The following is a 23,565-nucleotide window of genomic DNA, read 5'->3' as shown; positions in this document are numbered from 1 at the left end:
GTTTTTAATTTCCTTCTGTATTAACTTATTAAGCCGGTTGATGTCACCTTTGAAACCCGGGTCCCATGTTAAATGAAAACACTTTCTCAGCCGGTTTCTCTCTCTCATGAGCTGACGAATCTTGGAAGGAAATCGGAAGATTTTATCACTGCTAGGAAAAGTCTCACTAGCTTCCGAAATTGCACCTTTGGATACTGTCAGATAATGCAGTGATAGTACAGTTAATTCCGTGCATGGTATGAAAATTTTGAAGCCGAGGTGGGGAATTTTTCATCAAATTTTCAAAATGTCTCCAATTTGTGAAACGTTTCGTGGTGTATTTCATAGTCTTAGTCACACCTAGCGTAACAATCACGGGGCGGTGATCGGATTAAAGTTCGTGGAGAACTTCCATGGAGATAGGAACAGTAGTAGTAGTGACCGCAATGTCCAGTATGTCCGAGAGTTCTATCCGTCTGGGTCGTCTAGTATATTCAGGAGGGGCGTGAATTGCCACTGCATGCTGAAAAATATATTCATGAAGTACTTTGCATTGTGATTACTTTTCCGGCAATTCCAGTCAGTGTGTTTAGCATTAAAATCGCCAGCAGCGATAGTAGGTAAATCTGAAGGGAAAATAGCGTCCAAAATTTTTCACAAAGTCTGTTTGCGGGAGGATTATAAACCTTGCAAAAGTGAAGATGATTATACGTAGGAAGGGTGACACACACAGTAACTTGCTCACAATTAAAGTTTCTAGAGTCTCGTATGAGGCATGAGGGAAAGGTACGTTTTAAATAGATTGGAACACCACCACCTCTGTGAGAAAGCCTATCGCAGCGGCAGGAATAATAGTTTGAAATTTTTAGTCCTCGACAGAGCTGGGCATGAGTCTCCGAAATCAGTGCAATGTCTATGTCATGCTCATTTAAGAAGTGATGAAGTTCCGTTAATTTGGTGGAGAGCCTGCAGGCGTTCTATATCATAAATCTTACGGGAGTGCACTTTCTGACGTAATGACGTAATTATCCATGAACAGTGCTATTGGGAACAGGATTTTGAGATGTAGATGATCTTACTAAAGATTGAGTCCTGCTTCTTTCAGAGCAGAAACGAGCATTTTAAGATCAGCAGCAACTTGCTTAGCTTCAGAGATGAATTCCGGGGCAAGACCGGAATTAAGGGCCTGAGCATAGGATCTGTTTTGTACAACACGATCAGCATACGTTTTAGCTGGTGGAGTAGTCTTAGGCTTAGGGAACCCAGCACAACCCCTGTAATTTGCAGTGTGACCCGACTCAAAGCTATTGGCACATTTTGATGTGGAGGACTTGTCTTTATCACATTTGTAGGATTCGTGCGATTCTCCGCAACAAACACAGCGCGGTTCGGGGTGATAGTGAGATTGCGCATGGGGGAACCCTTGACAGCGATAACACTGCAAGGGTCCAGGGCGGCCACGGTAGCTCTCAATTTTAATCTTCATTCCAAGTACAAATCTGATGTTACGGATATCTTTGTTTTTGTCCTTCCGAGTGAGCGTGACGAGGAATAACGGGAGCGAGATAACCTCACCGTCCTTGCGTCTTTTAAGTTGGTTCACTCTCACCACATCGAAACCATTTTCTTTTAGTTCTATCATAATTTCGTCGGGTTCCATGTAAGAAGGAAGATTTCGAATAACAACTTACAGATGTTTTTTTCTGGAAGTGCATAGCAATGGTATAAAATTCCTTTGTCGCCTAACACCTTAGTCATCTGTCGGTAAATTGTGGGTAGTTTCACCTGAATTTTAATTCCGTCATAAAGGTCTTCACCGTAATAATCGTGCATAAAGAAATTTTTGTTGTTGAGGAAAGTTTTTAACTGATTCCAGTTGAATCTGCTGTCTTTCACCACTATGGGTGGTGTTTTCTTGCACTGAAGAATGGATCACTTTCGTTGGGTGGAGGTGTCGGCACTGGGGCGGAGCTTGTATCCATGTCATGTTGAGATGAGGTCTCAGCCACAGGCTCAATGGATGACGAATCAGGAGCTTTCTCGACAGTCTTGGTGACGACTGGCTTTTTCTTTGGTATGTGGATTCTTCTGGTTATATCACCACGAGAACCTCCATCTGAGTCAGAGCTTTCATCCAATGCAATGCCAAAATTTAGCAATATTTTCATCAGATCGGGCAGGGCTCTGGGCTCGTCGAACATTTGCTTTAATGTTGGGAACCGGCAGGAAATTCGAATTTGTATCCTTACAAGCAGATGACTTGCAGTCTTGAGATCGAGCTTTGACGAACTCTTTTTTAGCGAGGGCACGAAACCGTCGGAACTGGTCTAGTTCACGTGACTCATCAGGAGTAAGGTTTCCTTTCTCTTTCTGGATGATCTCAAGCCGGGTAATTTCATCTGCGATGAAGTTCAGTAATCGTTCCATAATTCAGAAATAAGTCTTGAATCAGAATTACACTGGCCTCCTACTTTTACTGAGCCAGGCTCTGATCAGACATAATAACATAAACGCAAAGACTATGAAAGTAGCAAGAGATGAGCTGTGCTGTGAAATGACGAAAATTCAAAAAGCCCGCTTAAATACTATAAACTGTAACCTTAAATCCTAACAATTTTCATGACGCCAAGAGGTTACCAGATATGGCGCGATTTCGCTTCATTTGGCGACTGGACCGTAATCTGCATTTTAGCCTAGAAGGTAAATAAGTTTTTAATTTTTTTAACTTGGGGATGCACTGTGCTGAGCAACCATCTAAATCCACCATCTCTTAATGAGCTGTCGCTTTTGGCATGTATAATGCAAATCTATTTGCTATTTATTTTTATCTCTATTTGTTTAGCATTTTAGATTTTCTGATTCCACGAAATTATTTCATTTACTGTAGCTTAATCAAAATTAACACTTTTCTCAAGTTTCCACAAAAACAATCTTCCCGTCCCCTAAAATACTTCTAAAAATTGATAAATGGATAAAAGTTACAATGCGTTTTTTGATTGAAATTAAGAATTGTTTAAAATTTTAAAGTATACCAATAAATGCTTTAAAAAACTGAAATACTATTTGCATCAAGTACCAGTCTCCTGAAATGAGCTACTACAACAACTGCTATAGCCAATAAATAATATTTGAATTTCTATTTTAGTGTATTACAACTTAAAGCTGAAGTATTTAAGCATACTAAAATAACTTTCTTTCCTATCTCTTAAATTTTTGTATATAAAATGATTCTTTAATAAATTATGATAATATTGTGAATAAATCAAAAATATCACTTCTTAAAATAAAAATTGGAAAGTACACCCAACAAGTTGCTAATAAAACCTAAACAAATTCATGAAATGTGCAGAAACATCATTTTTAAAGGCTTTAATATTATGCATTTAGATTTCGAACTATTTCTTAATGATTTTCTGTACGTAGTAAATTACGGATATCATATTTATAACTTTAAAACAAAAATTTAACAATAGCGAAGCATTTCATTATAAATTTAACATATTTTTACTGGAAAATACATGCACGGAACAGCTTAGAAACACATACGTTTCACTGCCGTAATGCAATGTTTTGAAGTTACAAAACATGGACGCGGCGTGTTCGGTGGAGTGTCATTCCCCGATAGTGGAGGAAACTGCGAACCCTCTCTCCTTCTATTCTAACCTCCTTGACCATGATAGACTTCACCTCAGGGTATTTTCAGATAGCGATAAGACCCGAAAATGGGCCAAAAACAGCATTCATCACGAAATCAGGCACTTACCCCAGTAGCAAGACGACGTCGCTATGACATTGCAAACGTGTCACGCTGTGACGATCTCAATGTAGCAGGAACGTTGTGGGTATGACTTAATGTTCGCTTTTTGCGACGTCACATTACGACGTTGATGTGTTGTGACATTGTGATATTGCTATGAAGTCACACTATGACGTTAATGCGTAGTCACGCTGCGACGTTGTTGTGAAGTTACACTGTAATATTGTTGCGAAGTCACACTGCGACATTCATGTAACGACACATTACGGCTTTAGGATAAAGCCATAGAGTGACATGAATGTCACTAAAGATGCAAAAGCATGTCACGCAACACAGGATTACTTTCTAAATGATTAGCGTGATGTGCTCTTATTTTAGTAAACAGGTAACTACAACAATGATTATTGATCCAGTAAGGAATTATACTCTTCAAGGTATTAAAATATTTCTATAATATTCGAAAATTTTAAATTATTGAAAATATTCAATATAATTATTTGAAATTTTCTCGTCGTACTAAGGTTGTGTCTCACTATATTAAGCTTATATAAGTGTAACCCGGTAACCCATTTATGTTTATTACATGTATGTATGAACCATAGTGAACAGAAAATGCTGGACATAGTATATATGATTCAAAAGTGATCCATATGAAAATTTTTTAAGCGTAATATATTGCCAATACTTTTGAGTATTACCTGTTCAGAAGCTACATAATTTTGCTTGCATTCTTTAGAATTTAATATTTAAAGACACTTCATATTTTTCCAAATTTCTCAATTGTATTAAAATCTGAGTTCTTATTATAACTTATTAAATATTTAACTATATTTCTTAATTTAACACCTTTTCCCCCCTCTTTCAAGATAGAAAAATTTCAAAAAGTATTCTTTGGCTTGCAATGTTTATAATAACTATATTTGTTATAATAAAAATTATATTTCTTAACTTTTTCCACCTCATTCTAAACAGAAATACTTCAAAAAATGATATTTCACTTAGAATAATTTTTTTTAACAGTTTAGTTTTTAATACTGTTTTCCGTTCTTTCTTCCTTATTTGCTTCCCTTCCAGAAAAAGAGCTAAATTATTTTGATAATTGGATGAAAGAAAAGTATTTATTTATTTTAGTACTATATTTATCGGGCATTTATTTATTTTATTATTTTGTTATATAACGAAATGTTTCGTTTTGAACTAAAAGCTTTTATAAATCAACACAATCATAGTTTCCAAATTAGTCAACTACGATCTTCGTTTCCAAATCAGCGATTTTTTGCTTAATTGTGCAACACAGAGCCGTACCGTTTTTCGGTGAATCAGGCACTTGCCAGTAATGGAGCACATATACTGCATAAATAAGGATTTGGAAAGTAAAAAAAAAAAGTGTTTAGGAGAAGCAGTTATGAGATTAGTTTCAGATATTAAAATCTGATGATAAGGCCCTGATGCTGTACTTTCTTTAAAGTACTTCATTTTTCTTTAAACTGGACTTTCTTTAAACCTTTTATTTGATTTTTTTATTGAAATCAGAAATGATTTCAAACTGTTAAGATGTCAAAAAAACATCAATACATGTTTTAGTAATGCTTTTATAGTTTTTTTACTAGACGGGAATTAAAGAAACAGTTTCCTTAGTATAATTTTAACTGAAGAGAAATAGATTATTTGATTTCTTTAATAAAAAAATAGTTTTTTTTATTTACTTTTAGCACAATAAGTATGAAAACATGTTTAAGCTTTCATTTTAGAATCTACGCATTATTTACTTAAGTTCAAATTAAAATTGGCTGTATTTATGAAAATAAAATAATGAATTTATGAAAATAAAACGTTCATTTTAAGCGAATAGCAGCTCAAGCTGCAAACTGACGTGCCCTTGTAAACGGGTGGTTTCCTTTTACTCAGAAGAAAGGGGGGGACTTAGGGGTCAACCCTCATTATTAACAGGAAAGTGTCCAAAATGGCTACTTTGTAGAGAAATGAACAAGGAGGTTAGAATACACCTAAGTTCTAACCTCCTTGGAAATGAAAGAGAAACACAAAATGGCGAGTTTCAAACTTACTATTTGGCCAGAAAGTAAGGTGTGTGTGTGTGTGATTATGGCAAAGCAGCGAGGGCTATCTGCCTAAGGGAAGGGATGCCTTCGCGGTGGACTTTCTAAGGGAAACTGGCTCGTATACACGTTACACATGGGGAAAACCACGAAAACACCCATGCAGTCAACCCTTTCGCGGGATTCGAACCTCGGACCGAACTACCAGTGTTCAGCGACTTTACCGCTCGGCCGCTAGTGGGCTCAGAAAGTAAGGAAAAAGGAAATTTTGCAATTTGTTAGTAAAAGTCGTAATTCTTCTCGTTTTTCGGGCTGCAAAAGCGTTTGTTGAAAAGAAAATGGCTCCTTATTTAATTCAGAAAGGATAAATGGCCAGTAAATTAACGTAAAAGCAATATATACAAATTAATTTACTGAAAGAACTGTACAGTGTAGTTCATGTATTAATTTACTTGGTAAAATTCGTGTCTTCTTGATAAAATGAGTTGGATCTAACATCGCTTTTAAACTTCAATACGTAAAAGTGTGACATAATTTGCAAAAAGGAAAGATATAATATAATAAATTTTAAAAATAATCTCAGAAATTTACATATAGGAAACAGGTAGAAAAGTTCAGTGTTTTAAAGTAATAGGCCATTTGTAAAGTTATAATAATTAAAAAACGTATTCCATATAACTACAAAGTGGTTATGGAAGTATGGCATCATTTGTAGTGTGGCGCTAAGTAACACGCATGGAAGTAAGTAATTATTTTGTGAATCATTTCGAAAAATAGCTGAACACGATGAAAGTACTGGAGTAAAATGCATAAAATAAATTCCTTTTTCACATTGTCTTTTAACATTAAAAACAAGAAAGTAAATTATATCTACCAAATAAACCTGACTCCCTAAATTAAAATTTCTAAGCAGTGAGACAAAAATGAAAGTAAACTTTTGATGCCCTTGCTACCGCACTCTTTATAATACAAATAAAAGTTAATCAACTGCCAGTATTTCCTTTTGTTCATAGCATTTAAATTACGCTTTAATTATTATATATTAATTATTACTGATATCATTCATATCAATGTACAATAAACAGCTGAAAATGTAGCACTGACGATGTGTTCGGTGAACAGAACTAAAAGAATGGTCACGAAGATCCTTAAGACAAACAAACGCTGTGCAGAGCAAACTCTTTCGTCAGTCTCTCTTGATAACACTAGATACGGTAGAATGTGAATTCATTCACCACAGAATATAGTTCGATCATTTCGATGTACCACATCACATCAATAAAAACACGCTATAAACAGTTAATATTTTTAATAAAAAAAACAACTAAAATTGCAAGCTATTAGTATAAAAGAATAATTTATTTAGAAAAGTTTACTGAAACACATAACAATGAATCGGGGGAAGGTCAGCGCGCAAGAATACATCCCATTAAAGAAGAATTACGTGAGCAAGGTCAAGAAAGGTCAGGGTAGGGAAGACTGAGAATTTCTTGTCGTCACATTAAACTTTTGCTGCGATGTGTATGTGACATTCGTGCAACATCCACATGCTTATGTGGCATTTCTGCGACGTTGTACCGTGGTCAAAAATGTAATATGAAGAAAATGCAACATTGAGATGTTACTGCAACATCATAGCAACTAAGTGGGCTCTATGGGTATGCTTTTCTTAGAATGCCTTTCCTACGAACTATGGACATTATATTAAGACCTGCCCTCAGTAAATCTACTTTTGTTTATCTCGACGACATCATTATGTCAAGCGAAAATATTGAGGAACACATAAAAGATTTAAACAAAGTTTTTGCATTATTAAGAGACGCAGGCTTAAAAATAAATTCTAGTAACTGTAAAGTCGCGGCAGAAGGACTCAGGTACCTGGGGTATAAGATTTCAAAACGGGGAATCCAACTGAGGACTCAAATGTAATTGCATTAAAGAATTACCCACCGCCCAATTCTGCGAAAAAACCCGCCTCCTTCTTAGGCATGTGTTCTTACTATAGAACATTTATAAAGGACTTCGCACAGATAACCGAACCGCTGTTACAACGGAAAAGGAAGAACGCCAGATTTTCGTGGACAGCTGAAGCTAACACCGCATTTGAGAGATTGAAAACTAATTCAAGCGCCGGTTTTAAAATTCCCGGAGGGGGATGAAAATTCCGAAATTTCGGCTGATGCTTCCGATTTTGCTATAGGTGCAGTTCTGGAGCAGGAATCAGCAGCCCGTGGCGTATTTTTCAAAAACTCTAAATCAAACACAGTGTAACTAGACGGCCATCGAAAGAGAAACTTTAGCAGTACTTTTAGCGGTGCAAAAATTTAGAGTCTATTTTCGTAAGGCACCGATAGTCGTGTATTCAGATCACGCCGCCATGGAACGAATATACTCTGGTAAAATTTATCGCCAAGATTGGTAACATGGGCATTAAAACTTCAAGAATTTAAACTAATTATCAAACACAAGCCGGGGAAGCAGAACATTGTAGCATATGCTTTATCCCGAATAAAATTAGACGAAGAAGCAGTGACGGCTCGTAATAAGCACTGTGGAACTGCAGCACCCCTATTTCCACTTATTATTATTTTTAATATTTAATATAGTGTTCAATTTAGTTTTTAATTCTTTCTTTATACTTTTAAAATACATAATCCGTAAGCTTAACGTCAGTAGCCATTCCCCAGTTTGTGAGAGAGGTACGAAAGTCTGTGTTTGGAACTGCGCGCTTCACAGTTCCAGCGACGTGGTGTTTGGCTGTTCTGCGCATGCGCACACAGAAAACAGCACGCAAGCCAGGTAGAGCGAAGAGCACTGTCTCTCTTGCAGTGCCGCAATTCTGGCATGTTGTTGAAAAGGTGATTGGTTTTTACTCCGCGCATTTGGTATTCCTCCACAAAGTGGAACTTCACCATAAACAGAGTTCATGAAAATGTGCAAAAAATATACAAAATAATAATATATAAATATAAATAAATATGCTTTAAAAAGTTGCCTTTCTGAAATTCAATCATCATCAAACGCAGATCAAACTATTGCAAAAGCAACAGGAATTTAAAAATATCTAAATGAGGATAATTTCAAGTTTTGGTTAGAGCTTTTTTTATCAGATTATGCCTCATGTTGAAATAATATACAACTAAATGCAATCCAGAGAAACTAGTGTGTTTAAAGTTAATGAATATATAACACATTTAAAAACTGGTATTTTAGAATTAAGAAACTCAAAGTACTGTGAGAATTTTTCAAAGACACTGATGGCAGAAGCTAAGGACATATGTGACTTTATACTAAGTATTGATATAATGCGCAGATATTCTTCCACTAAACACTTAGCAGCTGCTAAATTGTTTAACAAAAAATGCTACGCTAGTTTTAGGAATGAACACCCTACAGAAGAAATAGTACTGACCACTGAAGCATATCCAATGATTGACAAAGGAAAGCTTGAAACTGAACTAAAAGTATTCTATCGTAGGTCTGATATCCATGAATACTGCAAATTAATTGAGCTACTGAAATTTATCTTCGAAAATAATCTAGATGATGTTCTTAGTGAAATTACGAAACTGATAAAAATTCTCTTGAGAGTTCTCAAGACTATATTAGAGGCAGAACGCTGCTTTTCAACACTGAAAAGGATGAAAACTTTTCTAAGAAGCACTAGGAATTCGGAAAGCGCTTGCATTGCTTTCAATATATAAAAATTTCCTCAGTTGTCATCCAGAGATCAAGGACAAAATTATTGATCATTTCGCGCAAATTAAAACAAGAAGAAATGATTTCATTTTTAAATGAATAGACAAAGATTGAACTGTAACAATTTTGGTTAAAGTAATTAAGAAATATTTAATTTTTTTTCTTGGAAGATTTCATGAAGTTTCAAAATAAATTTTCTTTTTATACCTGTTCGTTTCCTTTTACACAATTTTAAAACAAAGGTTAAATTTTTTTGGAACAGCCCCCCACTAATTTTAGCTACAAGCCGCCACTGCGAAGAAGGTAAAGAAGTAAAATGCGCCATATTAACATAAAAATATTAAATTTCCGTGAGACAATTATAGCAAAATTACAAACTGATCCAGAGTATAGGCATATTTATGCATACTTGCAAGACCCGGATAATTTTGAACATCCGGATATAATGGCTATAAGGAATAGAGCAGACAAGTATTACGAAATAATCGACAAATTGTTATTTTACTCTAAAACAACAAATGCGAATAGTGAAATATTGCCAGTCATTCCAGCTGGGTTGCGACTCAGTAGTTTACAGAAATTACTTGATGGACCTACTGCCGGTCACCTAGGCATTCGAAAAGCGGTGCAAAGAGTGCGCGAGGCGGTTTGTTTCCTCGCAACTTCCTTCCTCCTGCAAAATGAATTTCCGTTTATTCACGAGAGAAATCTTACGATTTTCTGTTTCTCACAAAGTGGTTTCATGCTTACAGAGTGTCTTCTTTTGCTGCTCTGACAGCGGCATGTTTAAACAACATTCGCATATATAGCTTTTAAACATTGGACCAAAAAGAAGGGCACCCAGACCTAACTAAAGAAGCCATTCACGGTTAAACACCTCAAACCTTGGAGGCGATCCAAAAAGGCTAACCTCCTGATTTACACAGCGGGACAGAAAATCGCAAAGTCTGGGTAAATACCATGCTTAATCACAATCGTAAACAAACAGAACGAAAGTAAAGTGTTCCGTCTTCCAGGTACTGACCAGTCGGAGCCAATCCCCCGGACAACCTTGTAAATATAACTATGAAGTCCCCCACAACCAAAGGACAGACAAGTTCCATATGGTCTCTGCCAAGCCTGAACCTACCACCGTATAAACGATGGCTCTAGTTACTGTGAAGAGTGTTAATTTTTCCGCAGAAGTCGAGTCCGTCTAAATATTGACCTAGACAGAAAGTCGGAATTGCTCCCAGTCGACACCCGGGTGCATAGCTTTTATATAGTTGATATCAATTTTCTTTAATAATTGTTTCCGTAACTTTAAGAGCAAATATTTAACAGCTGTAATTGCTTTAGCTATTTTTTGGCCAGCGTCATTTTCTGAAGTGATGAAACAATGCATAAGATCTCGTTGTATTTAATAATGCTTATTTTGATATACATACTGTACTTGTTTAGGTAAAATTTACGAGCGTAAATGTAATTCTTACAGAGTTTCACTGCGCATTTTATCAATGAATAAGAGTAAGGATTCTTGGTAGCATCTTCGTACACTTCTTGAAAAAATCTTTGTATGAGGTGCAAAGATCTGTTTTCCTAAACATATGATTTGACATATCCCATGTTTTTACACAGAATCAAATAATGTGCATTTAAAGTTCCCTCACGCATTTCGCATTTCTTTTCCCTTGTAAAAAAAGTTTTGCGTGATAAAAATAATGCTTAGGTTTGAATGATAAGTTTCTTTTGTAAACAAATAAGTCAGGTGTTTATCATTTTTACATTCGTTCATTAAACCACCTATGATGAATAATGTCTTGGAACGTAAATATTCCTGATATCTGATTGGTAAACCTTTGACAAAAGTGACCCTTGATATATCATTATACAAAGGCTGTTAAATTCCGTAAAACCACACTAATTTATCGCAAATCGTTGAAAACATTCTCTGTTTGTACATTAACAAACCTCGTACAAAATAACTTTTTTCACATCCAGTGGGTCCTGAAATAACTACTCTAAAAAGGATTGGTAACTTTGTAAAATTCCATATTAAATGAGACAAGACATATAAAGTATAACGCTTAAAGGTACGCGTATATATGGTATAAAGTATATATATATATATATATATAAATATAAAGACATAAAGTAAGAAATTTAGAACTAATACTTCACAAAGACCAAAAATTGAAATTCGTAATAAATTTCAAATAATCTTATAAATGCAACAAAGAACTTAAAAAAATGTTAAAACCAAAACTTTTCAAACAAGCAAAAGAAATATATATAATTTAGTAGCCAGTATTACTCAGGAAAGTTCCAAAACACGTTTACAGTCGTCAAAAAACTACGACAAGCACGCTGAAACAATCAGCAACACAGCCGTCAGGTTATAACGTTAACGACAGTTTCACAGCAAAGCACTAAAGTACAGCTCCAGACTCGGTCGATCGCTTTCGGAGCTCAACACCCTCAAGATAAAACTCGACGATACACTGCTACTCAGCGTGGAGACAGGGTTTATATAACTTTTGACCTGCCTTCGAGAACATTCTGGAGTAAACCGGTAAGATTTCGTTCTAGAGTGTTCTCGCTTCATCTGTCGCATATCGCCAGTTTTGTCGCCAAATATCACCAAATGGGCGATTTCGTGCGAAATCTGGAAACCCTGCCTTTCCTTGCCATTTTCTGGCAACCCTAAACCCGCTTTGCGGGGACGATATCTTACCGCAGCTGGGCATTTTGTAACAATATATAGTATAATATTTAAACGTATTTATTGAAAGAAGCTCGTACATGAAATTGTTTGGTATCATTAGATCTATGTTGAAGCATGAAAGATAGCAATATGTCGTTGATGTATTGTTCACATTTACAATGTTTAAGTAGTGAAATTATTACCATATATTGCCAGTACTGACCACAGAATGCCGTTGCATCAGGTTTTAGCCATCGAATTAAATTTTCATCTGTAAATATTGTTCTGCATACTTGGCTGTGGGTCCAGGAAAATACGATGGGCCATGTCTGTATGCATCAAAAATTTCTAAATGCTGCGGGGAAGAGATGTAAAAGGCGAATCGATGGCTACTTAATTCTGATGAACGATCTACATTAGCTATAAAGCAGCTTGGATATTTCTTGATCTCGGAAGGGAGTTGATCACCTTCTAATACTCCCAGAAATGATTTTCGAGTCTTTGCATTCTGGGAGAGAACTCCATTTAGTTAATGGCTGTCTATTGTTTTAATTGGCAAAATCGCATTGACGAGATATTGTTATTTCACTCATGTTTTAAAATTCTACACGGACTAACACAGACAGGTTCACAGAGAAAGCTACAGAAAATTTAATTTTCACTCACAAGTTATACTGATGCTCTAGCTTAAAATGTGATCAATCGCACATGTCCGGAGTTAAATCGAAAGCGTCCTTTCACACATGTCCTTTCACAATTTCTTCTCGGGATAAATAGATGCCTTTTTGTTGTGATTAAATCCAGGAAATAAACTGGGGTAAGAGCGCACATAATGATTAGAACCGAAATCAGGATCTTTTGGTTTATATGGAACTGGTTGCCAGTCTACATTAATCGATGAAAAGTTGACATGGTGATGGACAAAAAGAAAGGAAATTATTGAATTTTGTGTCAATTCACTGCAGCATTTTTCACGCAGCTAATAATTATCCATTTAGCCATCAGTCTTAAAAATGCGTTATCTTGCATGCAGAGTTTAAATTGCACCGGAGCCCGCCTCCGATACTTCTTAGTTTTTTGGGATAAATCATAATTCTAGCCGGAGCGCACCAGAGCCCTAAAGAATAATAATTGACAAATACTAATTATTAAAATTAATTAAAAAATAATTACTTTCGTTATAATTAAATATTTAATTTTTAAATTATTAATGATTTTAGTAATCATTTTATTTATTTATTTACCTTTGTTCCTCTTTGCTGACGGTCTTCCATAGGGCTCTGGCACTTCTAACTTTAGAAATTAAACCCTGCTTGCATGAAAGACCAACTTCCATTAGATACTGAATATGTTTTACCCAATACCCGATCTATAGCATATTTAGCAGAAAAGTTTTTCCAACACCTTTACATGACGAAGAATGACTCCAGAGCTCACTTTTACTTTTCTGATAAACAAAGATGTATGTTCCAAGATAACGTTATAATCGGCATCTTTCTTAGTATAGACTAAACAAATCAGATTTATTACGCATCAATTTAATTTTCATGTGGACTAAATTTATCATGAGTCGGTTTGTTGAAAAATGTCATAGTGTAATTGTTCTATATAATCCATACTTTGGTTGTTTTTAATAAGCTCACTACCAGCCTTTAATCCAGAGTGGGTTTGTTGCAGTAGCTAATTTGCTATCTAAGAAAAAGAACATACTGCAGAATAGAACCTAGCAATTTGCGACTGATGTTAACGAAACTGAAACCCGACATTAACAAATTTCTAAACCCTACCAGATTCAACCATCTCATCAATGTATTTATTTATTACTGAGTGTTCATTAAAATATTCTTAATAAATAAATTTTTACTACATTTGATTGTTGTTTTAATTAACTCCTAATTTGAGATTCTTAATAGATAGATAGACAGTTCAAATAAGTACATTTTAATATCTGGTAGTATTTTATAATAATTAATAATGTAATATTTTAATATCTGGTAAAATTAACTGTTATGGAAGACGGAGCACTGTAATTTTTTTTCTTGTAAAGGGAGCGGCAACCCAGAAAAGTTGGGGACTTCTAACGTAACCGATCTGAATTTAAAAGTGTGGAAACTTCTAACCAATCACTGCTTCCACACTTATTTTTCGTAAAAGACTCGTCAGATTCCTTTCTATTACGTGCCGGTTCCCAAGCCAGTTGTGGAAAAATTTATGAAATTTCTACATTTATGTATTTTAATGTCTCCGTTGCCCCGTACCAGATTAAAAGAAAAGTTATCTAATGTCATAAATGTCATAAATATCAGTTATTTAATCATTCGTCTGAAGTGTGTAACTTAAACATCTCGGTGCCGTTGCACTTAACGGACCGTTGGAAAGAGTAATAATGTTAAATAATGCAACTGTCCACAACCTGGGAATACCGCAAGCTTTTTCGAGATTGTCCAAAATTCCCTTCTGTCATCCAGTAGAAAACCTTCCAAAAAAGCCAACTTAGATACCAAAATCAAAATTAGTAAAACTATTAGATTCGAAAAGGATAGTACCAGTGCCATAATTACTCCTAAAACCCAGAATCTGTTATATTTTCACTTCGTACACAACAAAATTTGAAATAATAGTTATGCAAGCATTGCTTACAGAGATTGTGGTACTTAAAAAAAATCTGCTAGAATGCATGAGATCTTTGCGCTCGAAAACTGCGACAAATTATTTATTCTTTTTCAGTTTTTGAAGAAGTCGCATACGGTGATAATCAAATAGTATTGTGTAAATTTTAAATGCTCTTACTACTATAAATTTTTTTGTTTTTTTGGATTATTTAATTTGATTAATTGTCATATCATTTATTTCTCTCCATACCCTATAGTGTAACTTACACTTTAAAAACTTATAATTAATTAAATTATAATTTACGAAGGCTGGCACTAATTTGGTTTGCAGTATCTTATTGTATTTCTCGGTTCAATTCATGTGTGTTCAGTAATTACAAATGGACTTATTTATCATCTTTTGCTAATACCAGTTTGAACAACTTAGAAGTACTTCTGCAAATATTCTTTAGCTGCTCATGAACTTTATTCATTTATTTATCGCTCGTAATTTAAGATGCCTTTTTAAAGTACTACCTGGAATTCATTCGGAGTTGAGAAATCTTCAAAAGGCGTCAAGCGCAAATAGCATGGGTACCGTTTGATCTCTATGGAATAATTATTCATGACTGAATAGTAAAAGCATATTTATTACAAAGGGGACAAAGATGTCATTTTTGTTAAAAAGGTCAGTAAATATCTGGGGGTGTCGTTGAAACTGATAGCTAGTGAAATGTGAAATAGTTTAATATTATTTTTAAAAAACACTTTTGAATTTATAAATTATTCTAATTAAAATAATAGGTTATGCATTTTGTACATAAATTTAGTCTTTCATTAACTATATCCCCCCCCCCAAATTCTGAAATATTTTATTTTGAAGTGGCATTCAGGTGAATTCTACAGTGTAACCGGCTCAGTTGTGTGGTGTGCTGTGCGAATGTTCCTGAACTTTCTTTTTATGGTAAAAGTAGTAGGTGTGTGACATCGACAAGCGTTGTTCCGGTGTAAAACCTCGATCGTTGCTGTTGTTCCTTTATTTGTAGCTCGATAGTATAATCAGAGTATCAGAAAATGTCTGTCATCGGGTTTGATATAGGAAATGAAAATTGTTATATTGCTGTAGCTAGAGCTGGAGGCATTGAGACTATCGCTAATGAGTACAGTCAAAGAGCTACACCGTAAGTCTTATTTTTTAACCATGTTTTTGTGTCGAAATTTAAGTATTTTAATAATGTTTTAGGCATAGTACTTGGGAGGAAAAAAAAAGAAAAAAAGGATATATGTTACCCCTCTGATATTACGAATTTCGTTAAACATGTGCACGTTGTGCTCCTAATGCATCATCGCCGCAAACGAAGAATTAAAAGTTATTGTGTACAATTTAAACGTACATTTTTCTGTATTTTAATAGCGAGCAAAAATCATGTGTTAAATTACTGTTCTTTTATGAACTCAATAACAAGCTAAAGTTTTGTACGTAGTTGCTTTCAAATAAATTTCCTTCATATGTGAATGAAAAATGTTTTACTGGATGCTGTAGACTGAAGAGTGTTATTCAATTTTTGTGAAATAATGAAATTTCTGTAATCAATAACTGTCTGTAATACTTGCTGTTTTTATGAAAATGTGTTGCCTCTTTTTATGCATAGTTAAACAGAAAAAAAAAAAAAAAAAAAATATTGATCATGTTAAGGTCTGTTATGGATATTGGATTTTCCTACATAAGTTATATTTTCAGATTCCCTTTGCTGCGCAACAGCAGTTTTAATCTGTAATCGTAAATTACAGGGAACTACACAAATCTATTAAGTACATAAAATTTATAATATTTTAAATGTTCTCAACAGTAAAATTGAAGTTGCTGTCTTTATTACTCTTTCTCATCTGGTATGCAAGCAAAAGTTTGCCAGTAAGTGTCAGTTTTAAGTGAAATCCACATTTAAATTTTCAGCAAAGGCAATCATGCATAGCAGATTTTGTCAAGTTCATGTATGTGATATGTGTAACTAGTACCAAAAACACTTAAGAGATTCTAAAATTTAACAAACACGTATACTTGTTTTGTAACTGTTAGAAATAATTTACCAGAGAATAACTGATCAAAGTTCTCATGTTTTTAAATTATATAAAGCATGCTGTAGTTTTCATTATTGTTAAGTGTCGTCAGTAAACAAGAGTATTTATTTTCATTTTCTGAGGTTATTTCACACCATATCATAATTTCTGTTCTTTCCATTTTTTCCAAATCTTTTATGTATTTTTTGCGCATTTTTTATACAATTTAAAATACGTTTGAGCATTTTTCCACGTCCTCTGTTATTAAGATCTTTCTGTGGCAAGTTATTTTTTAACAGGTTTTGAAGCATATTTAAAACTACATAGCTGTTTTGCTAAAATGGTTTGATTTTAAATAAAAATTTTAATATGATAATGTTTTTCCCTTTATATTTTACGACATGCAACTTAAACAGTTACCTATTCAAACCATGCTAAAAAAAATTAAACCTGCTTTAGGAATGGAATTATATTGATACTCCCTCATCTTATTTTTTTAAATCTGAATCTCATTTTAAGTTTCAAAATACATGTAAATTCAGAAAATACTATAGAATTAATAAAATTTAATCCTCTTTCCCCGAGAAAAATTTGATTAGTATTTTTTTATCCTTAAAGGAGTGTTAAGGTTAAAATGCGGTTTAGCCCACTGCTTGGCGATTGTTTTTCAATGGGCAATAAACGCGCCAACATGGCTAACCCGATGTTTTGAAGCTATGTTGTTATTCTGTTGCCACTAAATGTTATCGCCCTGTGTTATATTTAAAGAAATTAAATATTGAAAAATCTGCATAAATGTTTCTCGCATTGTGATAAAGCAACGGTACCTAGAGCCATCAAATTTTGAATAACGTACGTTTCCAACCTAATATGGGCATTTGGAAGCCCAAACTTGGAATTTTTTTTATTATCTGATTGATACTTTGTAAAACTTGAACGAAAGTTTTATTAGCAAACTCAAAGATTTCAAAGCGAGCAACTGCAAAACAGTACGGGAAAATAAAAAAAAAAAAAAAAAAATTACGTGCAGAGCGCGAAACTGTATATCAGAAATTCTAAAGATATGTTCATTTTAAAATTATTTTGCGATATTGCTGTTGAACTGAATTTTATGGTTTAAGTGTAAAGAACATTGTACGATAAAGAAATGTAACACACAAAACGTTTAAAAAAAAAAAAAACGCTCTTTGGGCGTAATGTAAAATCTAAAAGCTTTCATTATTTTTATTTTATTTATTTATTTATTTTTTTTTACTTGTTAATTCTGTTGCGGTTTGAATGTTCTTATGTGGTTTCTTTTTTTAATCGAGTGTTTTCCCCCCTGTGGGTTTTAGCCTTTTTTCTGCATATATTACGGAAACGTCGTATAAACGTTTGTAAATTTATTTAAAGATGAGGGGGGATCCAAAAAGGTTTCCTCCTGAAATAAATTCATATATAAAACCCCTCAAAAAGACTTTACATTTTTCTTGAAAAGGGTAAGTGAAAAAATTTTTCTTGTATTGTTCGTTTTAAAGTTGCTTATTTTAATATTTTGTATTTCTTTTTGGCTCAATCCTAGAAGATTGGAAAAGCTAACGTTGGGCAATTCTCTGATGTTTTTTTTTTAATGAAAATATGTACATGGGCAAAGCCAATGCAGTGCGCGATGCCGAGTTTGTGCAATTCTGGGATTTCTTTTTTAAAGTGAAAATAGATCGATGTGCACATGGGCAAAGCCATTGTGGTGCGCAATGCCGAGTTTGTGCAATTCTGGGATTTTTTAAGTGAAAATAGATCGATGTGCACATGGGCAAAGCCAATGTGGTGCGCAATGCCGAGGTTGTGCGCGATCCCGAGTTTGTGCAATTCTGGGATTTTTTTAAGTGAAAATAGATCGATGTGCACATGGGCAAAGCCAATGTGGTGTGCAATGCCGAGGTTATGCGCGATGCCGAGTTTGTGCAATTCTGGGATGTTTTTTTTTAAGTGAAAATAGATCGATGTGCACATGGACAAAGCCAATGTGGTGCGCAATGCGGAGGTTGTGCGCGATGCCGAGTTTGTGCAATTCTGAGATGTTTTTTGAAAGTGAAAATAGATCGATGTGCACATGGGCAAAGCCAATGTGGTGCGCAATGCCGAGGTTGTGCGCGATGCCGAGTTTGTGCAATTCTGGGATGTTTTTTTAAGTGAAAATAGATCGATGTGCACATGGACAAAGCCAATGTGGTGCGCAATGCCGAGGTTGTGCGCGATGCCGAGTTTGTGCAATTCTGAGATGTTTTTTTAAAGTGAAAATAGATCGATGTGCACATGGGCAAATTCAATATGGTGCGCGATGCCGAATTTGTGCAATTCTGGGATGTTTTTTTCAAGTGAAAATAGATCGATGTGCACATGGGCAAAGCCAATGTGGTGCGCAATGCCGAGGTTGTGCGCGATGCCGAGTTTGTGCAATTCTGGGATTTTTTTTTAAGTGAAAATAGATCGATGTGCACATGGGCAAATCTTCATAAATGTATGTATGTTTCCCTCATTTTATAAAACAACGGTACCTAGAAACATCAACTTTAGAATAACGTCATCCTCCTGCGAATATGGGCATCTGGAAGCCCAAATTTGGAATTTGTTTTATTATCGTTTTCATATTTTGTAAAACTTTAACGAATTTTTGATTATTATACTGAGGAATTTCAAAGCAAGCAATGACAATGCTCTACAGATAAAAACATTTTTATCTCCAGCGCGCGAGACTGTGTATCGGAAAATCTAAAGATATGCTTATTTTAAAATTATTTTGTGATATCGCTGTTGAACTGAATTTTACGGTTTAAGTGCGAAGAACATAATATTTAATTAATAAAGGTAACACGCAAAGTGTTAAAAAATGCACCTTTGGGGCGTAATGTAAAATCTTAAATTTCAGATTTTATTTTGTTTTTTAATTTCATTATATTTGTTGTCTTTTTTTTTTAATTTCCTATCGTTGACAATATTACCTATCGTAGCTTTAGATATTGAAAAGCCATGGCTTTCACAGCGCTTTTTAATAACTAGATACGAATAAATTTCTTAGGAGAAAGCACAAATGTCCGAAGACAAATTGTCAATCAGCAGACTATAATTTATGCTTTCAAAACTATACTTGCAGTTAAAAAGAATTTCCAAGCAGACGATTTATTTTGGAATTTTTACTTCGTAATTTGAGCAGTTAATTCATTTGCCATTTGAATGTTTTTATGTGGTAGTTATCAATCGAGTGGTTTTATCTGTGTGTTTTTGCCATATTTCTGTATATACTTCGTTAAATAAACAATCGCTATGGATTTATCTGTGATGCTGAGAGAGGTGAGTGAATGTACATGTAAATTTATTACTTTATTGGAAATGCAACGGAAACGTGCCGTCATTGTCAAAAAGACTTTTTATTTTTCTGAAAAGGATAAGTGAAAATATTTTTTCTTTTTAAAATTGCTTATTTTTAATATTTTCTTATTTTCTTTCATTGTGAGAAATTAGATTTTTTAAATTTATTAATGTGTAGAATTCTAATACGAAAGTATAGAACGTGGTTTAGGAATTTAAGAAACATGGAAATGAAAGCTGTGTATGATGTTGATATTCAATAATAAATATTTTCCCTTTTTTTATTAATATAAAGCTTAAAAATTTTTAGAAAATAATGAAGATTGTTTACTTACTAGTATGTAAGAGATGGTGTCGTTACGTAGCAATAAGGTAATTTTCTAAAGATGATAAAGTTAAAATGTTCCGCAATATGAAATTAAAATTAAAAAAAATCTGATTTTATTTGTATAAATACTAAAGCTTAAAAATATTCACCCTGTATGAGAGACTGCGACGTTGTTTACAGTTTTAATAACTGTTACAATTCACTTACTGTATTTAATAGTTTGAAATACAAAAAATTTAGTATACTTATTTCTACACCTGTAGAGAATACATTGTGACGTCACAATTTTAGTCCCACCCATTTATGAACGTCACATAGCTCCGCCTTCGCAACTTTGTTTATACAACGTTTACTGGAGATTTTCAAAAAATCGCCGCTACTGAAAGTCGCCAAGCAGTGGGCTAAAGCACATTTTCACCGAGTGTTAATCAGATATCTGGGATTGACATTGGTCAGCCCTAGATTCCTAATGATGCTCGGGGCTGTGTCCTGGGTGAAAGAAAATCTGTGATATGTAACAGCTAAGAAATCTTGACAGGAAACTGTAAATAAAGAAGAAATAGTATGAAATTTTAGCAATATTTTTATTGGAATAGAGGTATTTTTGGAAAAAAGAGAATTTTTGACATTTTAGGGGATCATTTCATTTAATACATTGCGTAACCGTGCTTTCTCTAAATGAGTACAAAAAGTCCCAAGCAGTGCTTGTTTTATTTTGTGTAGAGAAATACCAAGCAGTGCGATACCGTTTTGTTTATATTGCATTGATGAATCTCAGTCGGAGCCATAGCATTTCTTGTATTTTGTTTGGTAACGGAATTCTCGTCTTTTTCTAATCTTTCCGTCATATTTATTGCAGTTTGCAAAGTGATCGGACATATTCTTGTGTGTTTCTCATCTTCTCCACAATGTTCGAAACGTACTAGGGTTTCTCGACATAAAATCTCAACTGTATGATGACGTTGCTTGGGACTCAAAATGGTTAACATTAATTAAAAATACATAATATTAGATTTTTGTATTTTGTAAACTGCAAAAGCATCTAATTTCACTTATGTTGTATAGTTAAATTAGACAAGAGAGAGATAGAAAACCTGATAAAATATACTTTTGCAGTATTTTTCTTGGGTTTCGTATAATGTGGACCATAATAGATTAAATAAAAGGGTTCTCTTCCGCAAAGGATCCGTTGGCGCCGATGCCTATTTATTCGCCAAGCTCACCAATGGCTAATCGGCCATGATTTTATCGGTGTATAGTCAAAGAATGTGTAGTGTTAGACATTTCTTTGGTATATTTAAGTTGCAAGATATTTATTATATGGAAGCCATGATTTTAGCGGTGTACAAGTCAAGTTATAAGATATTTAGCATATAGAAGTAAAATAAATAGGTTGATAATGACATTTAGCAGTGTGTAGTTAACCCGAGAGGACGCATGATGTATTATTATTTAACAGGAGAACGCGCGTCGCAATTAAATGACATACAAATGAAACATATTACAATTCAGTAAAATAATGCATTCTGTATTAATTGCAACATTTATTGGTTAATCTTTGGATTATGGTAACTTGGCGATTTTTTGGTGTAAATTTGGCGACCAAGCCTGCTACAGCAAACTGCTAGTTTTTGTTTGGACGCTATTTTGTTTTCACGAAGTAAAGGCATTTTTTTTTAATTTTTTGTTTTTACTGAACATTTCTTTCCAACGATCTGCTAGCCGAATTACGCTTATGATAGAACTTTTGTGGAACAAAAGTGCTTAATCATGACGAAGATTAGTTGTGAAATTGGGACAAAGTTCAGAATCGCCCACTGCTTGCCGCGTTTTTAAGAATTGCACATACATGATATCATTCATGTACACGTCAACCTATTTTCACTTAAAAAAACATGCCAGAATTGCACAAAAATGGCATTGCGCACACTCTTGACTTTATCCATGTACGCTGCTAAAATCCTAGCTATTAACCTTTATTGCCTTACCAAAATGTCGCCAAACTACCTGTTACCATATTCCAAAGATTAGACCATTTGTTATATAAAAAACTTAAAAATAATGTTAATTTGAAAATTAATAACAAATAAAATTACTTAAATTTTCTTCAGATGACTAGGAATCGTTGATTTCTATGAGAAATTTGTGTTTTTTTATTTTTGAATGCAATTATCATCCAAATTATGCAGAATTATTACATGGACAATGAGTTATATAATTAATTTTCCACTCAATTAGGCTCAAGAAGAATTAGATATTTTGTAGTTTATACATGAAGCTTCTATTTCACAGTGTTCTCGACATATTTTTTTTTTACACTTCACATATACAATTTTTTATTTCTTGTCTTTTTTTCTTGAGCACATGTAACATCTCCGGTAACATAATTTTCTTTTCTGTGTTTGCGAATCTTCAAGAGAATCTTCGTTGTATTCCTACTGGTTCTGTTATGATTTCAAATGAGGATCTAAAAGTGCAAAGGCCAAATCAGAAGTGCCTCCTATTCCTGAGTTTTAGTGGCTAAAAGCAAGATCCTTGATTTTATGTCAGCAATATTTAATAGCGAAAATAATACGCCCATGAGTTTGATATTCTGGCCACAGAATAAGTGCCACCCATTTCGTCGACTATATCAATTGCTCCTTTTGTCATGTTATAAAACGTAATTACTTCAGATTTCTTTAAATCTCCTATGCTTTCATCAATATGGTCATCATTGTGCATAGTTGACAAAAGGTTAACACATTTGTTCTTTTCAGCCATATAAGAAAGTAGCATTATATCCTTTTGAAACCCCCAAGAAAGCTGAATGCTGTTCTCTATTCTTATTAGACACAAATTCAGGTGGGATAATCTTATCCTTGCATATTTTTCCCATGTTCAAAGTATAGTAGGTTCTAAAATCAACCACAGTAAATATCTTTATACCATATCTTGAGGGTTTCTTAGGCATATACTGCCAAAAGGAGCATCGTCCTCGAAAAGGTTCTAGATTTTCATCCAAAGTCATGTATTCCCCTACATGACATAATTTCCGATTCTCGACAAAATTTTTAAACAAATCT

The 23,565-nt window shown here is 34.1% G+C and overlaps 1 protein-coding gene across 2 annotated transcripts in view; it reads left to right on the top strand.

Annotated features, from left to right (window-relative positions):
• Positions 1-15,692: 15,692 nt before the first annotated feature.
• The window catches only part of Hsp110 (heat shock protein 70Cb), a 98,247-nt gene continuing 90,374 nt past the window's right edge, over positions 15,693-23,565 (top strand). For both annotated transcript variants that reach the window (XM_085807150.1, XM_085807149.1), the window contains exon 1: positions 15,693-15,947. In XM_085807150.1, coding sequence (XP_085663276.1) covers positions 15,841-15,947 — 107 coding nt within the window. In that variant the 5' untranslated portion in view covers positions 15,693-15,840. The remainder of the gene's footprint in view (positions 15,948-23,565) is intronic.

The sequence above is a fragment of the Stegodyphus dumicola genome, chromosome X1, assembly GCF_044657685.1.
Source record: "Stegodyphus dumicola isolate Sdum_Otavi_A_Nest chromosome X1, ASM4465768v1".
Lineage (NCBI taxonomy): Eukaryota > Metazoa > Arthropoda > Arachnida > Araneae > Eresidae > Stegodyphus > Stegodyphus dumicola.
The sequence above is the reverse complement of the archived record's forward strand: the minus strand, read 5'-3'. Positions and strand labels throughout refer to the sequence as shown.